This window comes from Canis lupus, chromosome 12 (genome assembly GCF_048164855.1).
Source record: "Canis lupus baileyi chromosome 12, mCanLup2.hap1, whole genome shotgun sequence".
NCBI lineage: Eukaryota > Metazoa > Chordata > Mammalia > Carnivora > Canidae > Canis > Canis lupus.
This window is the reverse complement of record NC_132849.1, coordinates 24,648,491-24,675,094: the sequence shown is the minus strand read 5'-3', so window position 1 is coordinate 24,675,094 and position 26,604 is coordinate 24,648,491. Positions and strand designations below refer to the sequence as shown.

The window sequence follows — 26,604 nt, the reverse complement described above, 5'->3', positions numbered from 1 at the left end:
AAGGAATAAGGAGATTGAACCAATAATCAAAACCTCCCAACACAGAAAAGTCCAAAAGTAGACAGCTCCAGGAGCAGATGGCTTTACTGGTGAATTCTACCAAATGATTTAAAGAAGAATTAATGTCAGTTTTTCTCAAACTTTTCCAAAAAAATTGAAGAGGTGGGAATAACTCCAAATTCATCTTATGAGGTCAGCATTGCTCTGACATTAGGGATATAGCCTAGTCGTCATTAGGAATTAGAAGTAAGCTCCTAGGCCTGAGAGCAGCAGAAGGAGGGGTAGACCTGAGTTGATAATGAAAGAAGAATTAATCAAGTAATGACTGATTAATAATATTAAGGTTAATTAATATTAAGAATTAATCAAGTATGGATACAGAGCATGGAAAGAAGGGGACATACTTTTATTTCAGGTTTTCCTTTCTGACCCAAGAGGTCAGAACCTGTTAGTTACAACTTTTTATCAAGCAATGTTTCCTTAGTACCTCACTTCCTACTGTATACTATCCTATCTTGTAGGTCAGTTAACTCAACCCAGGAACAACTTTGAACCCTAGTTCTTCAACACACAAATCTCAGATACTATGCCAGTGAATGTCTAGTGTCACAGTTATTATTTTGCAGATTCCCCCTTCCAAGCCCTGGGCTCTAGAGTGGATAGCTCCTTAGATCACTTTCTGGCCATCCACTTGGGGCCAGAATAGATAGGCACATTCCCATGTTAGGTCCAAGCACTCCTCCAAGACTGTTGGAGGGACTAATAACACCTCTCTCATTGCTGGTGGTTCCCTGGTTCTGAGCTTAGGAATCTCTTCTTTTCTACTATTCTTTCTTTTTTTGGTCTCTAATACTATTCAGAGCACTTAAAGCTCTTATTCATTTCTCTTCATCTATCTATCTATCCCCTGGCTTAGCCAAATTATCTTCTTTCATCAAATTGGCACATCAGACCAGGGAAAATCAGCAATATTCATGGAATCATAACACACACAAGAATGTAAAAGAAGTTTGAGTATTACTTAAGGAAGACTAGTTGGGCTTTAATTGACCACATTTAAAAATCCACATATAGGGCAGCCCCAGTGGCACAGCGGTTTGGTGCCACCTGCAGCCTGGGGTGTGATCCTGGAGACCTGGGATCGAGTTCCACATCAGGCTCTCTGCATAGAGCCTGCTTCTCCCTCTGTCTGTGTCTCTGCCCCTCTCTCTCTGTGCCTATGAATAAATAAATAAAATCTTTAAAAAAAATAAAAATCCACATACATATTTTGACATAGAGATTGCAGCCCCTGGTCTGAAGGTTCATCTATATAATTCATCATTATTTTTTATTAGGAAAGATATTTTGTGTCTCATGTATACTAATCTTATAAACACTTCAAAGGCAGAGAACACATCATATTGGTATTTTAGACCATTCTGGCAAAATGACAATAGGTGTCCAAATATTGAATGTTATAGCCACACTGTTGAGGGTGGTTGTTTATCAATGCCATTTCTATGCATATATTTTAAACACAGATGTGCAGAGCTGTCTTTACCTTAAAATTCTTCTGATAGGATTTATACTGAAATGCACGTTTTTGCAGATCATCTAGAACTACCTGCAGATCACTTAACATGAGCTTTATTTTATCTTGATCAGCACCAATATCCAAAATCTGTGGATCCTGTAAAATTAAGATAATTTTTGATTAGTCATTCTTACTTTTTGATGTGGACCATTAAATGAAATGGATTTATAAACATTTTCAAAAATATTTTTCTAATTTTCTTCTCACTCTGATTTCTAGGAAATGTTAAAATGGTTGCTTTTTTTTTAAATTTTAAAGCAATAGATGTATATTGTAAAAAGTATAGAAATAAAGAAGTGTCTTGGGGACAACATTATTTTTAAATAGTACCTAATAAATTTTCCCTCATCTACATTCATTTCCTACACTTCTTCAACCAACATGACTTCAGGCAAGGAGAGGTGCATGTAATAGGGAAGAGAAGGAAGAGGACATGTTATAAGAGAAATTCCCATTTATATTCATGAAAATAGGAAGCCCTTTGATTTCTGAGAGGTAGGAAGAGAGAAGGTAAAGAATAAGTGGCTAGATATGATATAAGCACAAATACTTAGGGGTTCAGAAAAATGTTCAGTTTTAAATAGCAGCTCAAAGACATTGTTAATTGATTAGAATGAAACCACAAAAATAGAAGTTAAATCAGATTAAAATGAACTATGATCCAGAAATAGTTTAATTAAAATATAATAGTTCAATTTTACACAGATTATTTTTTTTAAATCTTGTCTTAGCTTACCTGTGCTAATAGCTTTACTTCATTCACTTCATTGGTTAGGTCTTCAAGATCTCTACCCAAATGCTGAGAAAACTGCTTAATCCTTGTTTCTCTGTCACCCACAGATTTATCAATGGCATTCCGAACTGCAACAATGGATGGCTTCATAGTAGCAAAAACAGCAAAGTCTTCAGGAGGTGTGGGAACTTGATACTGTTCAATGAGCTTGTACATTTGAATCACTATATTCCCTTCATCTTCAAGGCTTTCAATCTAAATAGAAACATTGGTTGCTTGTTAATATATCAAGAGTCCTATTATTCCCCCTCAGTTTTATGTAATAGGAGACAGCTGCTGTGCACTGTGAACATCACACATTCATAACCAGCACAAGATGAGTGAGCTTAACAGTAGGATCATACTGACTGAAGCTTGCCAGGTGATAAAGATATTTTTTGCTATAGTGCAGGTAATCAGGCCCAGGAGGTAAGTTGTTCAGAGCTGAGCACAGTCAGTACTCTGGTAAATGTTTATTATTCTCTTCTCTCTCTTTTGTTCTCTAGTAGCATTAAACAGTGCCAATATTTGGTTTTCAGAGACAACGTGTGCGGTGAGGATGCTCAGTTGCAATATCTGACCTTCTAGGCATGTGTACTGAGCAGGGGTTGTCCCAGAGCCGCCCCTGAGGTATGCACAGGTCATGGTTCTGGCTGCATGTTCCTTACTATATTTTTACTATCTTCAACTGACTATTGAACATCTTCATTTTAATGTCCTACTTTCAGTGGACAGTGCCCTTCCTAATTTTCTGGGGAGAGATTCTCTAGTTTTGGGGGAAATCTCCTTTCACTCTGCCACATGGCTGTAGAGGGAACAGCCATGTTCACACAACTTGACCCAAACCCCTGGTCACAAGCTGAACCAACAGCGCAAAATTGGGACCTGAGGAATCTGGCTCAGTCTGCTTTCTCTCTGAATATGGGAAGAGTTAGGCTTAGGTATTGGCAGAGGCCATTTCCTTCCATGTGGAAACAAAGCACATCCTTGACATGAGAAGAGAACTGCAGAGAAGCTTTTAGAGAAATGATTCTCAATCTTTAGCTTTGAAACTACAATCACCTCGGAAAACTTGTGAAAACACAGATTGTTGAGCCCCGTGAGCCCCTCCCTGGAGTTTCTGATTCAGAAGATCTGGGGTGGAGCCCAAGAATATACATTTCTGGAGTCCCCTGGTGATACGGTTGTTGCCAGTCCAGGCCCACCCTTTCAGAACCAGTGTTCTAGAGAGGAGCAGAGATGAGAGATGGAAAAATAGCTTCCCCTCCTTTTTTTAAAACTACGATGCTCTAATCCCTAGATTCTGTCCTCTTTAAAGTCTAGACTCTATGCATGCCTTTGAATTCCAGAAGATAACCCTGCAACACTAGAATAAATCTCATCTTTCTAAGCTAACTATGTGAGTTTTGTTCCTTTCAACCCAAAGGTGAACATCTTAACATCTTCAACAAGTAATAAATAGAACTAAGTATCTGTACATGAAGATCTGTTCATTTTCCTGTTTCCTGTACTTGGAGTGAGCCTAGGTCCATGTTTCTCTGAGGGAATCTTGGTTTACATTTATTATCCTGACACAGTGATTAATAGTGCCTCTGTCACTCTCAAAATTGGCTTGGTTGGACAATGATTACATGGCCTGGCCCACTTCTACTGGTTAATGATACCACTGTCACCCTGCTCACTATAGAAAGAGATCCAAGAGTAATCTTAGACTTGTCTTTTTCCCAAATTCAGTTGCCTGCTTAGTCCTTTCAGTTCTACTAACTTAACTTATTAGAATTCATTCCTTATCTCCTATCCTTGAAAATACTGCTTTAGCCACAGTTCATTAGCTCTCTCTGCCAAACACCCTTTCTCCACAGCATGCCAACTGCCATACCCTACTCTTGTCATTCTGCCTCAGGCATTTGCACACAGATTCCCCTCTCCTTGAATCCTACCTGAATAGATATATTTTAGGACACAGCTTGAATACCCCATCTTCCACAGAGCTTTCTGTAATTCATAGCCAAGAATGACCACAACCTCCCCCCATCCTGCAGTCCTACCACAGTATCTTATACCTATATATATATTAGATAATAGTTGTCTGCTTTCATTATGGACTCTGAGCTCCTTGCAGGCAGGTTTACTCATTATTGTAACCCTTGCATCCTGCAAGTGGGGGTTCACTACATTTTCTGAATGAACAGATGAGGTTCCAAAGAAAAGCTGTTCATATGTGGAGAACATCTCCCTAAGGGAAACTGCTTCCCCAGCACAACACTCAGAAATGCACAGACAACCTCATGGAGATGGGATACACTCTGGGTCTTCTGCAAAGCAATCAACTCTCCTGTTCTGCAACTATAGGGTAAGAGCAATCTACTCTCTGCAACGTGATCCTACCTTCCTGTCACAGTTTATATAATAGCATGGGGTAGAGAGGCTGAATGCATTCATGAGACATTTAGAATTAATAATTGGGAGAGACAGCATCTCTCTCTTGGTGGTTGGCTAGCTTGCAGCATGTAACTTGAGAGCAGCTGCAGGTCATATTTGCTGCTGTGGAATGAAGCAGCAGAAGCAGACTGTCTTTAGAAGGAGGAGTAGAGTAGATCTTCAGGGAGATGCAGAAAGGATGATGGAGAGAAAAAACTACCTGGGTTTCCCACAGCCTTGTCATTCCTGGCTCTGGTAAGTTCCTAAGCCTACTTACCTTTTTGATGAAGAGGTGGGGTTCCTTGAAATACTACCGAATCCTTAAATAAAGTAACTATTTGGCCTAAGCTAGCTCAAGTGAGCTTTAGTTATTTGTCCAAAGTGCCTTAATGAGTACACATAATAATAGACACTCGGCATCTCTAGACTCCTGGGATAATGTATACAGAAACCTGAGGGAAAACCACAATCATCTGCCCTTTAGTGAAGGTGCCATTTCTTGAAATGAGAAATCAGATTGTTACATTTAAGTTAGTGAATCACTAGGTTATACATCAGAAACTAACGTAACATTGTGTGTTAACTCTACTTCAATAAAAAAATAAATGTCAAAAATGGTTGCTTTTATAGGCACATGAAATAGCCTTTACTGTTAATTCTGTTAATACTATAGAACAGACTACCCAGTGGTTAATGACTTATTTTACTCAGTTTGTATTTTTTATTTGTGATATATCTTCAGTTTCCAGTTGTTTAAGAGAATTACTTACCTCTATTTCAAATGCCAATTAGTATGAATAAAGCTTATGAAAAATTGACAATTGAAATTAAATGCTAGGTTGCCTGCCACAGGGAAGACACTGAGGGGAGGAAACCAAGTTTCTAAGAGAAGGAAATAAGGGAGACAAAAGAGTATGTGTGTGTGTGTGTGTGTGTGTGTGTGTGTGTGTATCAGAGAGAGAGAGAGCATGAGTATTGACCTTATCACCCGTGTCACTTGAGTCTCTATGTCTACTGTTCTCTCCCAACTGCCTCCACTACATTTAAGCTAGTTGATATGGGTTTCTTTTCCTAATAGTGAGGATCCTATCTATTATGCAGACATGGGTTAAGGGTCAAGACTTCCATTACAATTCCATGATCACTGATCACAAATAAGAACCGTAATAAAGGGGATCCTAGGTGGCTCAGCGGTTTGGCGCCTGCCTTTGGCCCAGGGTGTGATCCTGGAGTCCCGGGATCGAGTCCTGCATCGGGCTCCTGGCATGGAGCCTGCTTCTCCCTCCTCCTGTGTCTCTGCCTCTCTCTCTCTCTCTCTCTCTCTATGTCTATCATAAATAAATAAATAAATAAATAAATAAATAAATAAATAATAAATCTTTAAAAGAAAAAAAAGAACTGCAATAAATTGTGATTGAGAGCATTGGTTTTGCAGTTAGAGACAGGAATTTAAATTCTACAAGTTTGGGATCCATGGGTGGCGCAGCGGTTTAGCGCCTGCCTTTGGCCCAGGGCGCGATCCTGGAGACCTGGGATCGAATCCCACGTCAGGCTCCCGGTGCATGGAGCCTGCTTCTCCCTCTGCCTGTGTCTCTGCCTCTCTCTCTCTCTCTGTGTGACTATCATAAATAAATAAAAATTAAAAAAAAATAAATTCTACAAGTTTTATGATCTACCACAAGTTTTATGATCTTGGGCAACATAATCTTTACAGTCCCTGTTTCCTCATCTGCAAAATGAGAATAAAAACTATCTATGCTTAAGTTTTTGTGAGGATTAAAAATGTAACATATATTAAAAAAATGTAACATATATAAAAATTTTAGTACAATTCCTGACTAGTAGTAAGAGTTTCATCAATGTTAGCTCCTGTTATTGCTGTGATACAGGACATTCACTTACACTGTCTGAAAGTGTTTCTAATATTTTAACAACTGTTTATTGACCTTCAGTCCCTCAATTTCTCTTTATTTGTCTTCCATATCTACCACAAAGTCAGGAATACTGAATTATATGAAAATCAACTCACCCTTTCCTGAATTTCATCAAGAAATACTAAGCTGTTAACATATTCTATGGTGGTAGTTGGAACAAATTCAAGTTTATACTCTGCATCTTGTGCCTCAGAGATAATGGCATCCACTTTTTTCTTGCTTTGACGGGGAAGCATATAATTTAGCACCTAGGAAAGAAAAAGAAAATGTGAACAATAACTATTTAAATATTTTCGTTTTATTAAATATTTCAAATAAATTCTAGTTGATTGCTAAATCAGCAATATTGGCTCTGTCTTCTGTCATCTACATTAGAGGTCAGCAGAGGTTTTCTGTAAGGACCAGACAGTAAATATTTTTGATTTGCAGGACATGGTCTCTGTCACAACTACTCAACTCTGCCCTTGGAATGAGAAAGCAACCATAGGTAATACAAAAGCAAATTGTCATGGTTGTAAGTACAAAACAGGCGGCAGACTCACTTTGTAGGGCTGTAGTTTGCCAATCCCTGCTTTATACCATTGCTTCACTGGGGGTATTAGAATATTATAGGTATACTCTGGGTCCAAAGGAAGACATGAAAGTGTTATTGCAGGATCAAGACAAATTTCCTGAGCTCTACCACTCACCAAAATGTAATCAGATCTTTAGAGACAGTTTCAGAGCAGGAAATAATGTCCTAAACTTGATCTCAGTGTCCTAAATCAACTAGTATTCCCACTAGAACACTGTGTTGCTATAGTGGTGTCTCTTTTGCAGGAAGCCTTGAAATGTTCCAACAAAGCAAAATGGAATAGGAATAAGAGACTAGTCTGAAGCCTGCAAGTCCCCACCCTTCCCACAACTGAAGGCTGATTATGTTTGGGACAGAAAGAATATGGGACTTTTCTTAGAAATTAAGGCTACCCAGTAGGTTATGTTAATTTTAAATATTTGCACTACTACAAAATAAAGAACGTATCTGCAGTACAAAAATTATAAAATAATTATAGAGACTATAATTAAGATTTTTTTCCTAGTTCATAGTTACCTCCAAGCATCGCAAAGGTGATGGAATCAATTTTTCCTTTAGTAGCTTTGTATCAATGAGCAGCAATCCTACATTTCTGGTAGGTCTCAGAGCTACTGCATCTTTGTGCTGTCTGTGATATTTTTCCAGTTGTTCTCTAAAAAACTCGACATCTACAAAAATAATCATATTGAACAGAAAATATATTAAATTTTAAAGGATCATGTTGAAATATATTAAAAATCATTGTATTAATAAATTTACAGATGTATTTATAATGCTATTTTCCTAATGCAGAATACCTTGAATAACTTCAAAATGTTAATTCATAGTGCTTTGTATTTTATTCTTGTATTAAAGAAAATAATATTCAATAATGTAAACATGTTTTCTGGCTCCTACTAAGAGAAGGCAGATGAAAATAATTTGTAATTGTATTAGAGGATCTAGTCTGGAATGGACTGAATTTTAGAATGAGGTTGAAGTTCAGCTTAATGGAAGGGTTCTTCTGCACGACACCTCCATATAACACATTTTGAAGATATTAATAACAAAAGTTTAAAACACAGGAGATAAAGCATAGCTGAAGTCATCTCCATTCGTCTTTCCAACACCTCTCTGCCAGCCCTGCTCCCACATCATAGCTGAGGCCTTTGTCGACCTGCATGTGCCATATGCAGCCATTGCATTTTGATAATCTTCTATTTTAATTTTCTCCCTTTTCCAACCTACCTGGAACCAGTAGAAGCTTGATTACCTTTGAATACATTTGTATCATACTGTTGGTCAAAAACAGCTCTAATACACATACAATACTAAACTACTCTGCTTGCTTTTTAAAATCCTATACCCTCTGGGCCTGTAAAAATTCAGCTAACTTTGGGGCACCTGGGCAGCTCAGTTGGTTAAGCATCTGAATCTTGATTTCAGCTCAGGTCATGATCTCAGGGTCATGAGATCAAGCCCCACATTTGGTTCTGCGCTTAGCATGGGGTCTACTTGAGATTCTCTCTCTCTCTCACCCTTTGCTCTCCTTCCCTCTAAAGTAAATAAGTAAATCTTTAAAAAACAAATTTAGCTAACTTTATTTCAAGTACTTCCTCCACAGATTGATTTCCTTACTCCTCCCTGTTCTCTCCCTATAGCCCTCCTCCACCATCCCAAAAAGAAAAAACTGTTGATGCTTGTCTTTATGTCATCTCCTTTCCTGAATATAAGGGGAAGCTTGACATAGTATAAAAGAACAAAGTGTTAGAAAACCTAAGCTCAAGTATTTAACCCATTTTTGACTTTCGGTAAGTCACTTAATCTTTCTGAGCTTCAGTTTCCTCATAATACAAAAAGGGTCAACAATTATCTATCTTACTTACTTCAGAAAGTTTAGATCTATGTATTTTTAAGAACTGACAAAATGAGGATATCAAATCATCTGAGAAGTCCTCTGGTAAGGAAACCTGTATAATGTTTTTTTGGTCTAGTATTTTCTAAGCTTATTTGAACAGAGTCTTTTTTCATGGTATCATGTAACTATCCTTCAGAATAGTGGACCAAGCACTAGAAATAGAGTAGATCTAGAAATGATTCATATGGAAAAGGAGAGATAACACCTCCTAAAATCCTAAGATTTTTAAAAAGTGAAGGAAGTACTATTAGACTCCATTTGGAGAGCCAACACATGAATAATGGGTACACCAGAAGAAGAGAAGAAGGAGGTAGAAAGATTATTTAAAGAAATAATATCTGTGAACTTCTCAAACCTGGGAAAGAGCTAGACATACAAGTCCATATATCATCTTACTATCTCAATACAAACAGATCTCTCTGAGACACATTAATATGAAGCTGTCAAAAGTCAATGATAAAGAAAGAATCTTAAAAGCAGCCAAAGAAAGTAACCTACAAAGGAACATCCATTAGACTGTACAGATTTCTCAGCAGAATCTCTATAGGCTGGGAGAGAACAGAATGATGTATTCAAAGTATTGAAAGATAAAAATTGCTAGCCAAGAGTACCCTATCTAGCAAAGTCATCCCTCAGATATAAAGGAGAAATAAAGACTCCCAGACAAACAAAAGTTAAGGGAGTTCATCACCATTAGACCTCCCTTATAACAAATGTTGAGAGGAGCTTTTCTACCTGAAATGAAAAGATAAAAATATACAAAACTTTGAGTAAGGTGATAAATAGAATCACAAAATTGTAACTCTATTTTAGAAAAGGGTGCTAACAATTATAACATAAGGATTAAAGGAAAAAAGCATTAAAAATAACTATAGCTACTATAATTTGGTAACAAACTCAGAGCATAAAAAGGGATCATTTGTGGCTACACAAATGGAGGAAAATAAAAGAATCTATATAGGCAAATGAAGATAAACTACTATCAGCAGAAAAAGGACTATTTTATCTATTAGACATTTTATAAAACCTTACAATAACCATGAAACAAAAATCTAGAGCAAAGACACACGCACAAGGAGAAACTGACCAAATCATCATAGAAAACCACTAACCTAAATAGGTAAATAGAAATACAAAGTAAGAAAGAGAGAGAGAGAGAGAGAGAGAGAGAGAGAGAGAGAGAGAGAGAGAGAGGAAGAGAGAGAAAAGAGAGATATAAAACAACAAGAAAGCAACAACAAAAAAAGTGGCAGTAGTAAGTCTTCATATATCAGTGATCATCCTAAATGTAAATGGATTGAATTCACCCATCAAAAGCTACAGAGTGGCTGGCTGGGTTAAAACACAAGACCCAACTATATGCTGCCTTCATAAGACTCATCTCAGCTCCAGAAACATAAACTCAAACTGAAGAGATGGAAAATGATACAAGCAAGTAGTAACCAAAAGAAAGTGGATGTACCCATTCTTATAACAGGCAAAATAGACTTCAAGCCAAAAATCATAGTGAGAAACAAAGACCATTATGTAATGATAAAGGGGTCAATAGATCAAGAAGATATAACAATCATTAAGTACATATGCTCCCAATATCTGAGCACTGAAATGTATTAAACAAATACTAACAGATCTTAAGAGAGAAATAGACAGGAATACAATAATAATAGAGGACTTTAATACCCCACTATCAGCAGTAGATAGATAATCCAGACAGAAAATCAACAAGATAAAATGGAATTGAATAACACTTTAGAATAAATAGACTTAACAGACATATATAGAAATTCCATTCAATAGCAGAATATACATTCTTCTCAAGTATGCATGTGACATTCTCCAGGATAAATCATATGATAGGCCACAAAACTAACTTTAGGAAATTTAAGAAGATCAAAACCACAGCAACTATAAGGATGTAGAGAGTAGTTCTACAGAATACAACCCAGAAATGAATAAACTTTTGCCTTTCACCAGGCCAACTCTTTTGGGTCACCATTTCTTTCACTACATACCAAAAAACAGAAACCTAGAATACTATAAACCTCAATATTTGTTTCCAAAATAATTAGTAAGGACAAATGGAAAACTTACCAGGTTCTTCAAGTTTAAGAGCTTGTAAATCAAGACTTTCATTTTCCTTGAAGAATATCTGGAACCTTTCAAATGTAGCTACATATAATTGGGCAGATTCAAATGCTGCCTGTATGGTTTCCTAAATATTATAAATAAACAAACAAATAAAGCTATATTTTTTCTGAGCAGAATTCAATTCAATATAATTAAACAACAAACATAATGCCTTTTCTGTGTCCAACACTATGCTTTAACCAAAGGATACATCGGTGATGTCAAAGAGCAGTTAATGGATTCTCTTATGAAATTAAAAAAAAAACCCACATCTTCAAATCTGACTCTTGAAGAACTGTTCCTTATGATTAAAAGGAAGCATATTTATATTTTTAAAAATCTTAAACAATTTCTCAATCTTTGTCCTTCATGACTTTTATATTTTTGAAGTATCTCATTTGTGTGTGTGTGTCCATATGTGTTTTACACCCTCTAGTGCTTAGATTTAGTTATATATTTTTTATAGTAAAACCACAGAAATGATGCATGTTCTCAGTGCACCATGGCAGGAGGCACATAACATCAATTTGTCTCATTACCAGTGATGTTAACATGTTGGTTAATTTGGTGTCTATCAGGCTTCATCACTGCAAACTTATTATTTTTCCTTTTGAAATCAATAAATATCTTATGTAGACATGCTTTGAGACAAAAGTCCTGTTTTTCATTATAACTTTTAAATTCTCATTTTAAGATGCACTGGAGATTCTTGACTGTTTCTAGGATAGCCAACGTGGTGATTTTTCTTTACATTTTCCTTCTACATTTATTAGTTGACATTCTGTTGTAAGGGAAAGCTTTCCCTTCTCATTCAAGTCATTCCTTCATTCACAATATGGACAAATATGCTTTCATTTTATTCAAGAGTTTATGATACTTTTATAATCAGCATTTACTTCAATGGTCAATTTGTCCCTGGGAGATCCTTCTATGGCCTTGATACTTGAAAGACTATCCTGAATAGATAAAAATTCTTGATTCACCCTTTCTTCCCTTCAGTTTCATTAAGAAATGCTATTTCATTACTGTCTTGCTTTATACATTGTTTTAGAGAGGCCTCATGCTGGTCTAATTCTCTTACTTTGTAATGTATTTGATCTTTGTGCTTTGAGACCTGGAAGAATTTTTCTTTAGCTTTAAAAGCTAATAGTTTTGGGACGCCTGGGAGACTCAGCGGTTGAGTGTCTGCCTTTGGCTAAGGGCATGATCCTGGAGTCCTGGAATCGAGTCCCGCATTGGGCTTCCTGCGAGGAGCCTGCTTCTCCCTGCCTATGTTTCTGCCTCTGTGTGTGTGTGTGTGTGTGTGTGTGTGTATGTGTTATGAATAAATAAATAAAATCTTTTTTTTTTTAAATAAAATCTTTAAAACCAAACCAAACCAAAAGCTAATAGTTTTAAGAGGATGTAGTCAGACTTGATTGTCCTGGGTCAATTTCCCAAGGTACTCTGTAGGTCCTTTCAATATATACATTCAGTTTTTTTTTCTTGGACTATACTTATGTTTCTTCCACCCTGTTTTGTTTTTCCCCTTCATAGACTCCAATTAAATATATATTATTTCTTCTTTGCTTGTCTCCTATTCCAATTATTTTCTCTCTGACCCTTCTACTTGTATTTCTAGCTTATTTTCATTCTCTTGGTTGTTTTTCTGTCTTTTTTCTATTCTCATTTTTCCTATCATTCTCCTATGATAATTATTAAATTTTTTGGAAGATTTTATTTATTTTATTCATGAGAGACACACAGAGAGAAACAGAGACATAAGCAGAGGGAAAGGAGGCTCCTTACAGGGATCCCAATGCAGGACTTAATCCCAGGATCCCAGGATCACACCCTGAGCCAAAGGCAGATGCTCAACTGCTGAGCCACCCAGGCGTTCCTGGTAAAGTATTAAATTTTTACTTGAGTTTATTCTCCCTTGGTCACCATGCAATTTCATCTTCATTTCTGAGATGATTTTGTCTTTTTATTTCCCATTTCTATCTTTAATTTTCAATTGTTGATTCAATGTAATTTTATATATATTCAAATGCTTGTTTGAGGATATTTACTTTAGTTGGTAGTATAGCTTCTGTTTGAAGGTTGTTTGGGAGAGAAAGGAAAGAGTATTCATCAGGTCTTTTAATCTTCACTTTCTGTTTTCTCCTTATAGTAGTTTTCCATGAATTTAATATATCTTCATTTCTTCAGCTTGTGGATTTGAAGTGATTTATAATTCAAGGGTATTCCATTCCATCAGTGTAGCAATGTGCAGATTATTTTATTTAAATTTTTGGCAGTGGGGAAAAAGTTGGGTGTACTTTGGGTTTTTTGGTTTTCTTTTGTCTTACAGGACCTTAGTTTTCACCAGTTGTTTCATTTCTCCTACACTATCCCATGTTTAAATAATGCTTCTTCTTTCTTCTTAACCTTATCTTCTTCCCTGGGGAGTGAGAGAGTGATGCAGTCTCAGATAACCTGTACTTCTAAATCCTTTCCTGTAGTCAGTGCTCTGATCTACTAGGACTTTAAAAAAAGATATCACTTTATCATTTAGAAATTAAGTAGCATTCAGTTTAAATATAAGAAAGGAAGAAAGTTTATTACTCAATTTCTTAAAAACTGAGATTATAAAATAGTTGTACAAAAATGAATGTACCTTTATTTGAAGGGTAATTGTGTGAAAATTCTTATCATCATCAAATACTGCTAATAGGCTTGGACCAGATCCACAAGTTTTTTCTTCAAGTTTGTTGTTAATGTAAGGTCTGGTAAAAGCATCAAAATATGTATCAGGTACAAGATTAGGAACTGAGAGCACAGTGTTTTGAAAATGATTAATTGCACCTGAAATACCATCCTGTTAAACAGAAAAACAAACATAAATATAAATATGTATGGTTATATTTATGAATAATTTGAATTTTTGAAATGCTAAAATAAATAACTCATTCAACCATGACAAATACTGTGTTGATTCTGAGTTCATACAAATCATGTAAAGGACATGTGTCTTCTGATCAATAAGGGACCTAAGAGCCCAGTGCCTCTGTATGGGAACTTCTGAGTGAGGCCTCAACCATGGAGAACTCAGCAGTTCACTTGTCTCCTTATAAATATCTTAAAACAACCTATCTGAATAAATTACAGAATCATAGACTACTGGAATTAGAAGCAACCTTAAAACTCATCTGCTTTCTCATTTTACAGATGCACCTTACAGATGTATAAATTGAACTCTAGAGTGGTAAGTGGTTTCCCCAAGGTCATATAGCCCATTAACTGTAAAGACAAGATTAGTATCTAGAGATTCTGATTACTAGTGCTTTTGTGCCATGTATACCAAGAAATATAGACTCTGACTGGTTTATTAATCTGACTGGTAATTAATCTATTACATGTACACAAATGAAGAGGGCAGAATTCTACAATGGCCCCCAAGATTCCCTCCCTCTGGTGTACAAGCCCTTTATAATCCCTTTTTCTTGACTATGGAGGGAAGGAGGGCCTCTGAATATGATGGGATGCCACTCCTGTGATTAGGTTACATTATACAGAAAGTTAAAGGAATTTTGCAGATATAATTAAGGTCCCAAATCAACTGACTCTGAGTTAATAAAAAAAGGTATATCCTAGGTATACCTGACTGAATCAAGTGAAAACCCTTAAAAGAGGGATTGGGCCCTTCCCAAAGGAGATTTTCCAACTGGTCTTAAAGAAGCAAATATCCATATGTAAACTACTTAGAGAGTTGGCCACACGGTAAAGAACAATAGGTGGTTTCTAGTATCTAAGGGTGGTCCCCTGATGACATCTCTCAAGAAAACAGGAACTTCAGTCCTATACCTCTACCTATACAACAACTTGAGGAAACTTAGAAGCAGATCCTTTTCTAGTCAAGCCTCTAAAGAGACCTCATCATAGCCAATACCTGAATGGCAGCCTGGAGAAACTTTGAAGCAGAAGATGAACTAAGCAGTGCCCAGACTTCTGACCTACAGAAACTGTGAGATAACACATGGTTGTGGTTTTGAGCTGCCATATTTGTGGTAATTTGTTACATAGCAATAGATAATTAAAATATTTTCATGGATGCGGCATACCAAAAAGATTTCAAAAACTATACTTACTATAGTCAATTCTAAATTTTGTATAGTATATGTTCTCTTAATGGTGTACCTTATCAAGCTCCTAGTCTGTCTCAAGTTAAAGAAAATGTGCTAAACTTTTAGATAGTTTTTATGTAGACATAATGCTGTGCATAGAACAGTACTTTCTCTTTTCCTTCTGATCATTTTGGAGGAGTGACAACAGCAATCCTGCCAATCACTTGAGAGTAAAACAGTTGCTTCATTTCCCAAAAAGGTACTTATAGGTGGATGCTATATGGAGAAACACACACCAGAAAGTCTTCCAAAGAAGGCTCGAAGAGTAATGATTGGACCGTCAAAATCAGTTCTGTGAGAAACATGGGGATGAGAGACTCATCTTCTTCCTGTTTTTCCCCTGCAGTGGCCCCCTGAAATGAGCACATTTTTGGTGTTATAAAGATGTAAGCTTCAAGGTATAAGATAAAAGATGTCTGGATACAAGAGGCATGTAAACTGAAGCTTATACAATTAATTGATTTCATAATGTTGGCTTGTCTTTCAATGAATATTACCATAGAAATTAAAAAATGAAGACAAACATTGAAGGATTACACAGTAGTGTAAAACTTCTCCCCTTATAAAAAAAACCATTAACAAAATGGAAAGGCAAACAACAAGCTGGAAAAATATATCAATGGTATATATAGAGCATAGAAAATTGGTAATATTTAAATAGAAAATACTTGATATATTCAACAGAAATGTATACTAATAATACAATAATTAATACATAAATAGATATATACTAAAATAGAAATGTACTTACATAGAAAAATGGGCAAAGGGCATAATTTGACATATCTTAAAAGGAATATACAAGTGATCAATCTTTTCCTTGTTCTCATTTTTGAGATATTTTGCTCAGTAACAACATTTATTGAATATTTACTGTGTGCCAGGTAGTGCTAAGTATTCACATACCCACACCAACCATATGAAGCAGGTATCATTATTATGGCATGAGAAAAAGAACATCTGGAAAAGGTAAGACATTTCATCCAGGACACACTGGTTATTAGGTGACAGACCAGTACTCAAACCCAGGTCTTTCTGATCACCAGACCTATGCTCTTTTCACTGGAGCACCAATTAAAGGAATGTAACAATTAAAAGCAGTGATGCACTACTTTACAACCATCAGACTGACCTCAATGAAAGTGAATGATAATATCTAGTGTGCATGTGTTCATTCTCAAACATTTTTAGGAAGATTGTAAATAAACGCTAAATTTTCTGGAAAGTTAATGCATCAGAATCAAAAGCATATTTCTGACCCCAAAATTCCACATCTAGGAATTTCTTCTAAGGGGGAGAAATCAGAGATGTGTGAAAAATTCATGGACAAGGATGTTCTTTGCTTATTTGGAGTAATAAGAAGCAAAGATGTCTATTTATTTGGAGTATGAGAAAGTCATCAACAATAGAAAATTATTTAGAAGATGTACAGTAGTTATATTTCTTTGTGAGAATATTATATGGAAAAATACATATTGTCTTGGCAGATTTTTTATAATACATTGCTAAGTAGGAAAAGCATGTGTTAAAGCAATAAATATGATACCTTTCTTCCCCTTGGAAACCGGTTATCTTTGGATAGCAGAGATCTTTTTCTTTGTATATTTCTATGTTCTTCCAATTTTCTTCACTTGGCATATATTACTTTTATAATTAGAAAATAAATGTGACTTTCAAAATGTAATAGAATTTAGAAAAGGGATCAATTGAGACTGAGGGAAGAAAGTAATAAAAAGGAGTATGCAACTAAAATTGAACTTTTGGAGAAAAGAGAAACTATAGCGAAGAGCATGTAGTCTTGAAACGTCATAGCTGGATTTCCTGGGGAGGCAGTTGATAAGTACAGGTATGAAGCTTGAGGAAACCAGGCACACATGTTTAGCTGTGTTTTTAGGTATCTGGCATGAAGCTATTATCTGGGATGGAAGTAGGGCAAAGCTTATTGGGAAATGTGGATATGGATGATATGATTTCTCTCTTAGCTATGCTAGAATGCAAAGAGTTGTAGTACTTCATCTTGAATGTCTCAAATTACGCTGTCCTAAGATCAACATCCTCCCAAGAGGTTATCCACTCACAGCACAAAGGTTTTGCTTCCATGATTTGCTTCTTCTCACCTCTAAACCATTGGTTATCTTTCATTTATATCACCTTTCCTGATTCTCTCTGCCAGTTCATGCCCATGACAACCCCCAAACCATAAGCTTCTTGGGCCCAAGAATCCTGTCTATGCTTTTCATCACTATATACTCCACACCCAACACGGATTGGTATGTAGTAGGCACTTAAGAAACATTTGTCCTATGTACACATGAATAGCCTTTAGCCAATTCCTAAAAGACAGCACCAACATCTAGAAAAGTGGATGCTTTCATCTATTATGAGATATTTGTTGATATGGTGATTTTCATTCTGCCATTTCAATTGTATATTGTAAGATCTGATTATCCTGTGAAATCTTCTAAGCATTTCTGCTACTTTTCAAGTACACAGAAAATAACATAATTCATAGTACATAGTAAGCACTCACCAATAAATGCTGACCTATGAATTTTCTTAATTTTGTTTGAATATACCTTTTTCTCAGGGACTTCAGGCTTCTCTTCAGTAATCCATTTCTGAATGACATCTGCCGAAGGTGTTCGTTTTAGCTTGTCAGTAAGATAATTCAAAAGAGAGTTAGCAGAATTTACTGTTAGGACGTGCATTGTGTTCCCAATTAGATAGTCATTTAGACGGATAAAGCTTGAAAAGAAAAAAAATACAGCTTCAGTTTTCTATATTCACTACTATGAAAGTTACACTAAACCAAATATTCAAATTTTTAAATATCATAATTTGTCTTTGAATTTTTACTTATATTAACAGATTTATTGTACATAGGAGTTATTCTTGGACATTCTTCATTTTCAAGCACAAATATATAGCATCAATTTAGCTGGGTGTTCTAACTATTTAAAAGGAAATTTAACAAGCTATATGGGTGGTATGGGAAGTGCACCCAGCTCATCTAACCAAAAGGGCCATAAGATTTTTTAAAGATGCTTTAAAAATGAAGTCAGAAAATATACAACATCTGTAACTCACATTCTAATAGTACGGGTGTGAAATCTTCACTATTGAATAAATGTTTGATAGCAACTGCTAACTCAGAGATGCAGATTTTATGTTTCTACTCAACTGACAGTCAAGGGGCCTCTGTTACCTGTACTATGGACGGTGGTCTCTTGCTTCATTGATTTCTGTTGTGACACAGACATTATTATATTATTTCATATATAAACCAGTACGCAGTTAAGATTTACTGAATTTACAGCTGTCAAAGTTAGACTAAGGGAGTTGGCACTGCTAACAATAACAGTGTTTTATAGTGCCATACAAAACTTTTCAGATAATGTTTGGTGATTTTGTTTGCAAGTTATTTGTAATGGTGAGGTTTTGGAATGGTGTGAAATCCAAACTCTGAAACAATGTCAAGATCCAGGTGAGGCCCTGGAAGGAAGGCTTTCCACCCTCATCTCCCGGGTGCAAAACTCACCTTAGGGAGAGAGTGGAATTTTATGGGGCAATGCAGCCACATGTAGTTCTTTAGTGACCAATAGAGGTAATGGGCTCTCCAGGTGCTCTGGAGGAGGCCCACAAATCTCTATGTACCTGACTTCTCCTTATCACAGCCTGCTCCATGCTCCAAGCTGGGCTAGAGGGAAACAAAGCCTTAAAGGTCTAAGAGGAGCACTCAGCCTTGGGCATGTCTTCTAGTCTCCACCAGCTCGCCACTCCCAGTGGCTGCTCTGCTGTGTGGCAATGGGATGGGAGCGTTTCTGGGCATGTAGTCAGGTTATCATATCACCCCAAAATCTCTCAACACTATTAGTAAATCCTGTGATGAAGGCTTTACATTTTTTTGGTAAAAGATTTTATTTATTTATTCATGAGGGACAGAGAGAGGCAGAGACATAGGCAGATGGAGAAGCAGGCTCCCTGAGAGAAGCTTGATGTGGAACTCGACCCCAGGACCCCAGAATCATGCCCTGAGCTGAAGGCAGATGCTCAACCACTGAGCCACCCAACTGCCCTTGAAGGCTTTAATTTTTAATGAAACTCAAGAAAGGTGGATGCTCTAATTTTTCTTGAGAAAGAAAATAATCATTTACCATGTTAGCCTCATGCAATGATGCCTTTTGCTGGCTTGCTCAGTGTATGTCATTTTGTCCGAGTCTGCATAAGCAGGCAAATCGATGAGACTTCCACCGTCTTGCATTTTATGATAATCTAAGGAAAATAGAAGATATGACAAGAATTTTTCGATAAAAATTCCATTTCTTTCAATATGGATTAAAGGATAAGTAAACTCTTTTTTGTGGTTGAATAATATTCCATTGTAGACATATACCACAGTTTCTTTATTGATTTATCTATCGATAGATGCTTGAGCTGCTTCCATAACTTGGTTATTGTAAACAATGCTGCAATAAACATAGGGGTGCATATATCCCTTCATATTGGTGTTTTCACATTCTTTGGGTAAATACCCAGTAGTGTAATTACTGGATTTTAGGGTAGTGCTATTTTTAATTTTTTGAGGAACTTCCAGACACAGTTTGGCACAGTGGCTATACCAGTTTGCATTCCCAACAATAATGCATGAGGGTTCCTTTTTCTCCACATCTTCACCTACACTTGTTTCTTGAGTTTTTTATTTTAGTCATTCTGGAAGGTATGAGGTGATAATCTCATTGTGGTTTTGATTTACATTTCCCTGACAATGCTAAATGAAATAAATCAGTCAAAGAAAGACAAATATCATGATTTCACTCACATGTGGAATTTAAGAAACAAAATAAATGAACAAAGGGGAAAAAAGAGACTAAAAAACATTCTTAACTATAGAGAACAAACAGAGAGTTACAGGGAGAGATGAGTGGAGGAATGGGGGAAACAGGTAAAGGGGATGAAGAGAACACTTCTCATGATGAGGACTGAGTAATGCTTAGAATTGTTAGATCACTATATTGTATTCCTATATTGTATAATAATGTTGGTTAATTACATTGGCATTAAAATGTAAAAAAAGATAAGTAAAATTAAAAAACAACAAAGTGCTTGGTTAATGAGATATTTTAAACTCTAGAAAACAGCCCAGTTATCGAAAAGAATTCCACATCAAAGGATTTCAACTGAACGAAAGACTGTAGATGGTTCATTAACATTCCTCTGTACTGGTAGGTTGAACATACCTTTAAGCAAAGAGGCCCTGATTTCTCTTTAAAATGATTATGAAATAAAGGTTCTGTAATCAGCTTAAAATATTATATAGAAGTAGTGGTAATGCATGCAGAAGAATGAAACTAGACCACTCTCTTTCACCATACACAAAGATAAACTCAAAATGGATGAAAGATCTAAATGTGAGACAAGATTCCATCAAAATCCTAGAGGAGAACACAGGCAACACCCTTTTTGAACTCGGCCACAGTAACTTCTTACAAGATACATCCATGAAGGCAAAAGAAACAAAAGCAAAAATGAACTATTGGGACTTCATCAAGATAAGAAGCTTTTGCACAGCAAAGGATACAGTCAACAAAACTCAGAGACAACCTACAGAATGGGAGAAGATATTTGCAAATGACTTATCAGATAAAGGGCTAGTTTCCAAGATCTATAAAGAACTTATTAAACTCAACACCAAAGAAACAAACAATCCAATCATGAAATGGGCAAAAAACATGAACAGAAACCTCACAAAGACACAGACATGGCGAACAAGCACATGAGAAAATGCTCCGCATCACTTGCCATCAGGGAAATACAAATCAAAACCACAATGAGATACCACCTCACACCAGTGAGAATGGGGAAAATTAACAAGGCAGGAAACCACAAATGTTGGAGAGGATGCAGAGAAAAGGGAACCCTCTTGTATTGTTGGTGGGAATGTGAAATGGTGCAGCCACTCTGGAAAACTGTGTGGAGGTTCCTCAAAGAGTTAAAAATAGATCTGCCCTACGACCCAGCAATTGCACTGCTGGGGATTTACTCCAAAGATGCAGATGCAATGAAATGCCGGGGCACCTGCACCCCGATGTTTCTAGCAGCAATGTCCACAATAGCCAAACTGTGGAAGGAGCCTCGGTGTCCATCGAAAGATGAATGGATAAAGAAGATGTGGTCTATATATACAATGGAATATTACTCAGCCATTAGAAATGACAAATACCCACCATTTGCTTCGACGTGGATGGAACTGGAGGTTATTATGCTGAGTGAACTAAGTCAATCGGAGAAGGACAAACATTATATGGTCTCATTCATTTGGGGAATATAAATAATAGTGAAAGGGAATAGAGGGGAAGGGAGAAGAAATGAGTAGGAAATATCAGAAAGGGAGACAGAACATGGAAGACTCCTAACTCTGGGAAATGAACTAGGGGTGGTTGAAGGGGAGGAGGGCGCAGGGGTGGGGGTGACTGGGTGGTGGGCACTTAAGGTGGCACTTGACGGGATGAGCACTGGGTGTTATTCTGTATGTTGGCAAATTGAACACCAATAAAAAGTAAATTTATTATTACAAAATAAATAAATAAAATAAAATAAAAATAGTGTCAAGGAACCCCCCCCCCCAAAAAAAAGAAGTAGTGGTAATGGAAGGAAGATGCAATATTTACTGTTTTCCCCTCCTCTACAATATGTACTGAATTTATAATGTATCAAGCAGACATTCAGAAGAACGAAAAAGTAGGATCATAATTTAAACCTAAGACAAGTAGAATAAAAGAGTTATTTTTTTAGAAAGCCATGACTTCTTATCACAGTATTTTCCCCTGCATACCCTCAACAGGTTTGTGTATACAGTCATCAGGAATGAATCCTGCGGCACGAAGAGCAACATGACAAGCCTTCCTGACCACATCTTTTGCCTCATTTCGAAATTCTTCTAGGCGCTCTACCACCTAGATAGACATTGATGAACAAGTATTAGTAATAGTAAAGTTGCAACAATAGAAAAGCTAAATCTTAAAACTATAGACAAAACTCCTTACCTCTTCTAACCGTATGACTTGTGCAACTTTAAATTCTTGCAGGGTGTAGGTATGACATTTTTCAATATGACAAAGTCCCATAAAACTCAAGTGATAGCATAATTCATTTATTTTAAGAAGAGCTGGTCGCAGATGCTGCAGGAAAATAAAAATCTGTCATTGTTTAGCTTTAAAAATCCCTATCTTTTGAAAGAATAAAAATATTTGGAAAGGAAGAATGGCTATTAAGGGAAATAAGCAGCTCTATATGTTCATTGTAGCTACAACTCCAAAGTGCATATATTAAACAGGAACACTTCTGAAATTTTTTCTAAAAGTATTCTTTTAAAAAAATTCAATTAGCCAACATACAGTACATCATTAGTTTCAGACATAGTTTTCAATAATTCATCAGTTGCATATAACACCCAGTGCTTATCACATTACCTGCCCTCCTTAATGCCCATCACCCAATTACCCCATCTTCCCACCCACCTCCCCTCCAGCAACCCTCAGTTTGATTCCTATAGTTAAAAGGCTCTCATGGTTTGTCTCCCTCTCTGATGACTTCCCATTTGGTTTTCCCTCCTTTCCCTTATGATCCTCTCTGCTGTTTCTTATATTCCACATATGAGTGAAACCATATGATAATGGTCTTTCTTGGATTAACTTATTTTTCTCCGTATAATACCCTGCAGTTCCATCCACGTTGAGGTAAATGGTAAGTATTTATTCTTTCTGATGCTGATATTCCATTGTGTATATCTATATATATATGCGACATCTTCTTTATATATAAATACACACACATGCCACATCTTCTTTATACATATATATACACACATATATACATATACATATGTATATATGTGTGTGTGTCTATATATATATGCCACATCTTCCTTATCCATAAAAGTATTCTTTGAGTTATAAGATCTAATTTGTTTGAATTCCTTTCTTTTCACTTTGAATATGTGTCTTTTAGCAATATTCTGAGGGCAAGTAATGGAGAACTGGGCAATATCTTAAATTTCACTATTTTTGATGAATGGATACTAAGAGATTCATTGTGTTATCTTAAGGACTTTACAATGTCCAGTCACTGTGGTAATGGAGGGGCCCATCTACTGATCTAAGAGGCTATGACATAGGACAAAGACCACTTTGAATTTAAAATGTTGTACAGTTAAATTTTTTAACTTTAAATTTGTATGGGTGACAAGTTGCTGAAAAAGAAAATCAGTCACCATTAAGAACCTATTTATGGGGCACTTGAGTGGCTCAGTGGCATCCAACTCTTGATTTCGGCTCAGGTTTTGATCTCATGTTCCTGGGATGAGGTCCTGTGCCAGGCTCCACACTCATTGGGGAACTGCTTGAAATTCTCTCCCTCTGCCTCTTCTCCCACTCGTTCTCTCTCAAATAAATAAATAAATAAATACATTCTTTTTTAAAGGAACTTATTTATTTGTGGGCTGGAACAATGAGTGGAACTATTTGTGAAATTGTTACATAATATTAATGTTATCTTTCTCTATGCTACTATCATAAGTCAGAGTTCTAGGCTGTTGGCTTCCAAGACAACATGTTTTGCCAAGATGTGAGAGGAGTTTAATGGTGGAAATTTTTGGAAGAAAAAAACATAATCTAAAAAATTACTTTGGCTTAACTTAAATATCATATGGCTGTCCACATACAGGACAGTTGTGAGAGCAGCTATGATATGAGAAACTTCAGGTTTGTTCTCCATCCCCTTGTTGTTTGATAAAATTTCGGGTAGGTAGTTCATTCTCAGGCTGCTAAATCAATAGTATCTATTGAAAGATTAAGGATTAGGTATTATTTTAAGTTGTTAGCAGGACTGTAAGGGGAGGAAGATTTATCACTTTGATGGTGGATTTCAATATGTAGACTGAGAAGCTATAATTTTTGTCTGTTCTGGACAGACCTACCTCAGATTTACCTCCAATTCTTCTAGTGATATGCTCCCGCTTTCTTTTGGGAAACCCATTACCATGTGGTTTTGATAAGGCTGACCCCTCCCTTTCCCCATCACAGGAATGAGGGATAGGCACATATACCCAGGCCTGGCTTATCAGAGAACACCTGGCTGTGCAAGGATTGATTCAGGATTGAAGATGTGGCCAAGCTGAGCCAATCAGTCTACTCTCCAGCATCTCCAGCAAGAGGTACTCTCTTCTCACTCAAAGAGCTAGCTGTAACTAGAGCTGCACTTGGTGGTGCTCATGTTAAGAGCCCAAGAGAGAATAAAACAGAGAAAGAACTGAAAGATGAAGAGAAAGAGAAAAAATAAAGATGACAAGATATTATTTGAACTTCTGAAGTGAGCCATGCATAAAGGTATTCCTACCCCTTGAACTTCCTTATTATATGAGCTTTTGTTTGTTGTTGTTGTTGTTGTTGAAGTTCATTGAAACTGAGTTTCTGCCAGTTGCATCGAAATGAGTATTAATACCTTCAGAAGTAGAAAACCACTGTTATTAATCTGAGGGTTGGTCACTGGGTCAGAACACCTAAAGGGAAACTTAGAGACTAGAGCTTTTGGAAGATAAGTGCAAAAGAGTTGTGTTTATGTAAAAATCTAAGAAAAACCAGGGCCATGTTGAGGCACATTGTCCTTGGTTGGAACGTAGGAATCCTTTGGAATTACTAATCTTGCCTTCACCACACCACCACACCTTTAATTCCCTAACATTGGTCAACAGAGCATCTGGGTGATTTGAACAATTTGACACTTAGAGAGCCCATTGCAGCTGTATAGGTCATGGCCCAGCCAGAAGATCTGGGCTCCTGTTTTCACGTATATTTCTGACCCAGGATAGAAAGAGCTACAGTAAAAGGTACCTCCCTTCATAAGCAGAGGAATGGTTATATAGATCTATGAAATTAAGAGTAGTCTGTTTGCAAAGCAATGGCTGCCTAAGAATTAAAAATGGAAAGATTTTAATTACAAAGTAATATTCAAATTAAAAGAAATGAATGACAGTGGTTGAGAATGTAAAAACTAAACAAAAAATTGCCTAAAAGTATCACATGCAACAAAATTACACACTATTAGAAACAAGCAGATTAAAGCAACGTGCAGTATTACATAATATTGAAAAATTAATATTAAGCACACACATAAATCGAGAGAAAAGTGAAACTTGGTAATGTAGGAGACTAGAAGACACTTGAATTTTACAAAACATTAAAGAAAAATTAATATCAATTCTTCATAGATTCCTTAAAAAAATAGAAGGAATATTTTCCAACTCATTCTTTAAAACCATTAGTACCCTGACACCAAAACCAGACAAACACATCACAAGGAAAAAACCCACAAAACTATAGACCAGTCTTCCTTATGAATATTCATGCAAATATCCTTAACATAATGCTAGCAAACCAAATCAAACAACAAAGGGATTATATACCATGACCACGGGATACAAAGTTGGTTTAATATCCAAAGATCAATCATTATAACAAATCATATTATTCTAATAAAAGGCAAACACTGCATGATAATCTCAATAGATGCAGAAAAAGCATTTAACAGATTCATAATTGCTTCATGATAAAAACATTCAACAAACTAGGAATAGAAAGAAACTTCCTTATTGTATCATGCTTAATGGTGAACTGAAAGCTTTCCTTCTAAGATCAGGAATAAGACAAGGATGTCTGCTTTTGCAACTTCTATTCAGCAGAAAAGTTCTAGCCAGGGAACTTAGGCAACAAAATTAAATCATCCAAGTTGGAAAGGAGTTGCAAAACCATATCTATTTGCAGATGACTTATTCTTGTTCATCAGGTATTCTAAGGAGTACATGCATGCACACACACATGCCCCATACTATTAGAATCAGTAATAAATTCTGCAGGATTTCAGGAAACAAGCTACATATACAAAAATTAATTGTATTATATATAGATCATACACACATATTTATACATTTATACTATTTATATATGTACATATATTTATATATATATGAGATGAAAAAACAAAATGAAATTAAGAAAACAATTACACTTACGATAGAATCAAAAAGAATAAAATATTTAGCAATAAATTTAACAAATGCAGTGTAAAATATCCTCTGAAAACTACAAAACATTGTTGAAAGAAT

The 26,604-nt window shown here is 36.2% G+C and overlaps 1 protein-coding gene and 1 long non-coding RNA gene across 10 annotated transcripts in view; one reads left to right on the top strand and one right to left on the bottom strand.

Moving 5' to 3' along the window:
• Positions 1 to 26,604, bottom strand: part of DNAH6 (dynein axonemal heavy chain 6) — a 233,560-nt gene that overhangs the window by 171,065 nt on the left and 35,891 nt on the right. For all 9 annotated transcript variants that reach the window (XM_072770018.1, XM_072770016.1, XM_072770010.1 and 6 more), the window contains 11 exons: positions 22,490 to 22,624; positions 22,279 to 22,399; positions 19,601 to 19,718; positions 18,023 to 18,191; positions 15,683 to 15,799; positions 13,940 to 14,140; positions 11,266 to 11,386; positions 7,794 to 7,945; positions 6,799 to 6,951; positions 2,313 to 2,564; positions 1,544 to 1,672 (listed from right to left, as the gene is read on the bottom strand). In XM_072770018.1, the coding sequence (XP_072626119.1) occupies positions 1,544 to 1,672; positions 2,313 to 2,564; positions 6,799 to 6,951; positions 7,794 to 7,945; positions 11,266 to 11,386; positions 13,940 to 14,140; positions 15,683 to 15,799; positions 18,023 to 18,191; positions 19,601 to 19,718; positions 22,279 to 22,399; positions 22,490 to 22,624 (1,668 nt within the window). The remainder of the gene's footprint in view (positions 1 to 1,543; positions 1,673 to 2,312; positions 2,565 to 6,798; positions 6,952 to 7,793; positions 7,946 to 11,265; positions 11,387 to 13,939; positions 14,141 to 15,682; positions 15,800 to 18,022; positions 18,192 to 19,600; positions 19,719 to 22,278; positions 22,400 to 22,489; positions 22,625 to 26,604) is intronic.
• On the top strand, positions 4,731 to 24,850 carry LOC140601293 (uncharacterized). The gene is made up of 3 exons (XR_012004332.1): positions 4,731 to 5,024; positions 14,491 to 14,527; positions 24,527 to 24,850. It is a non-coding gene; the product is annotated as an uncharacterized lncRNA (long non-coding RNA).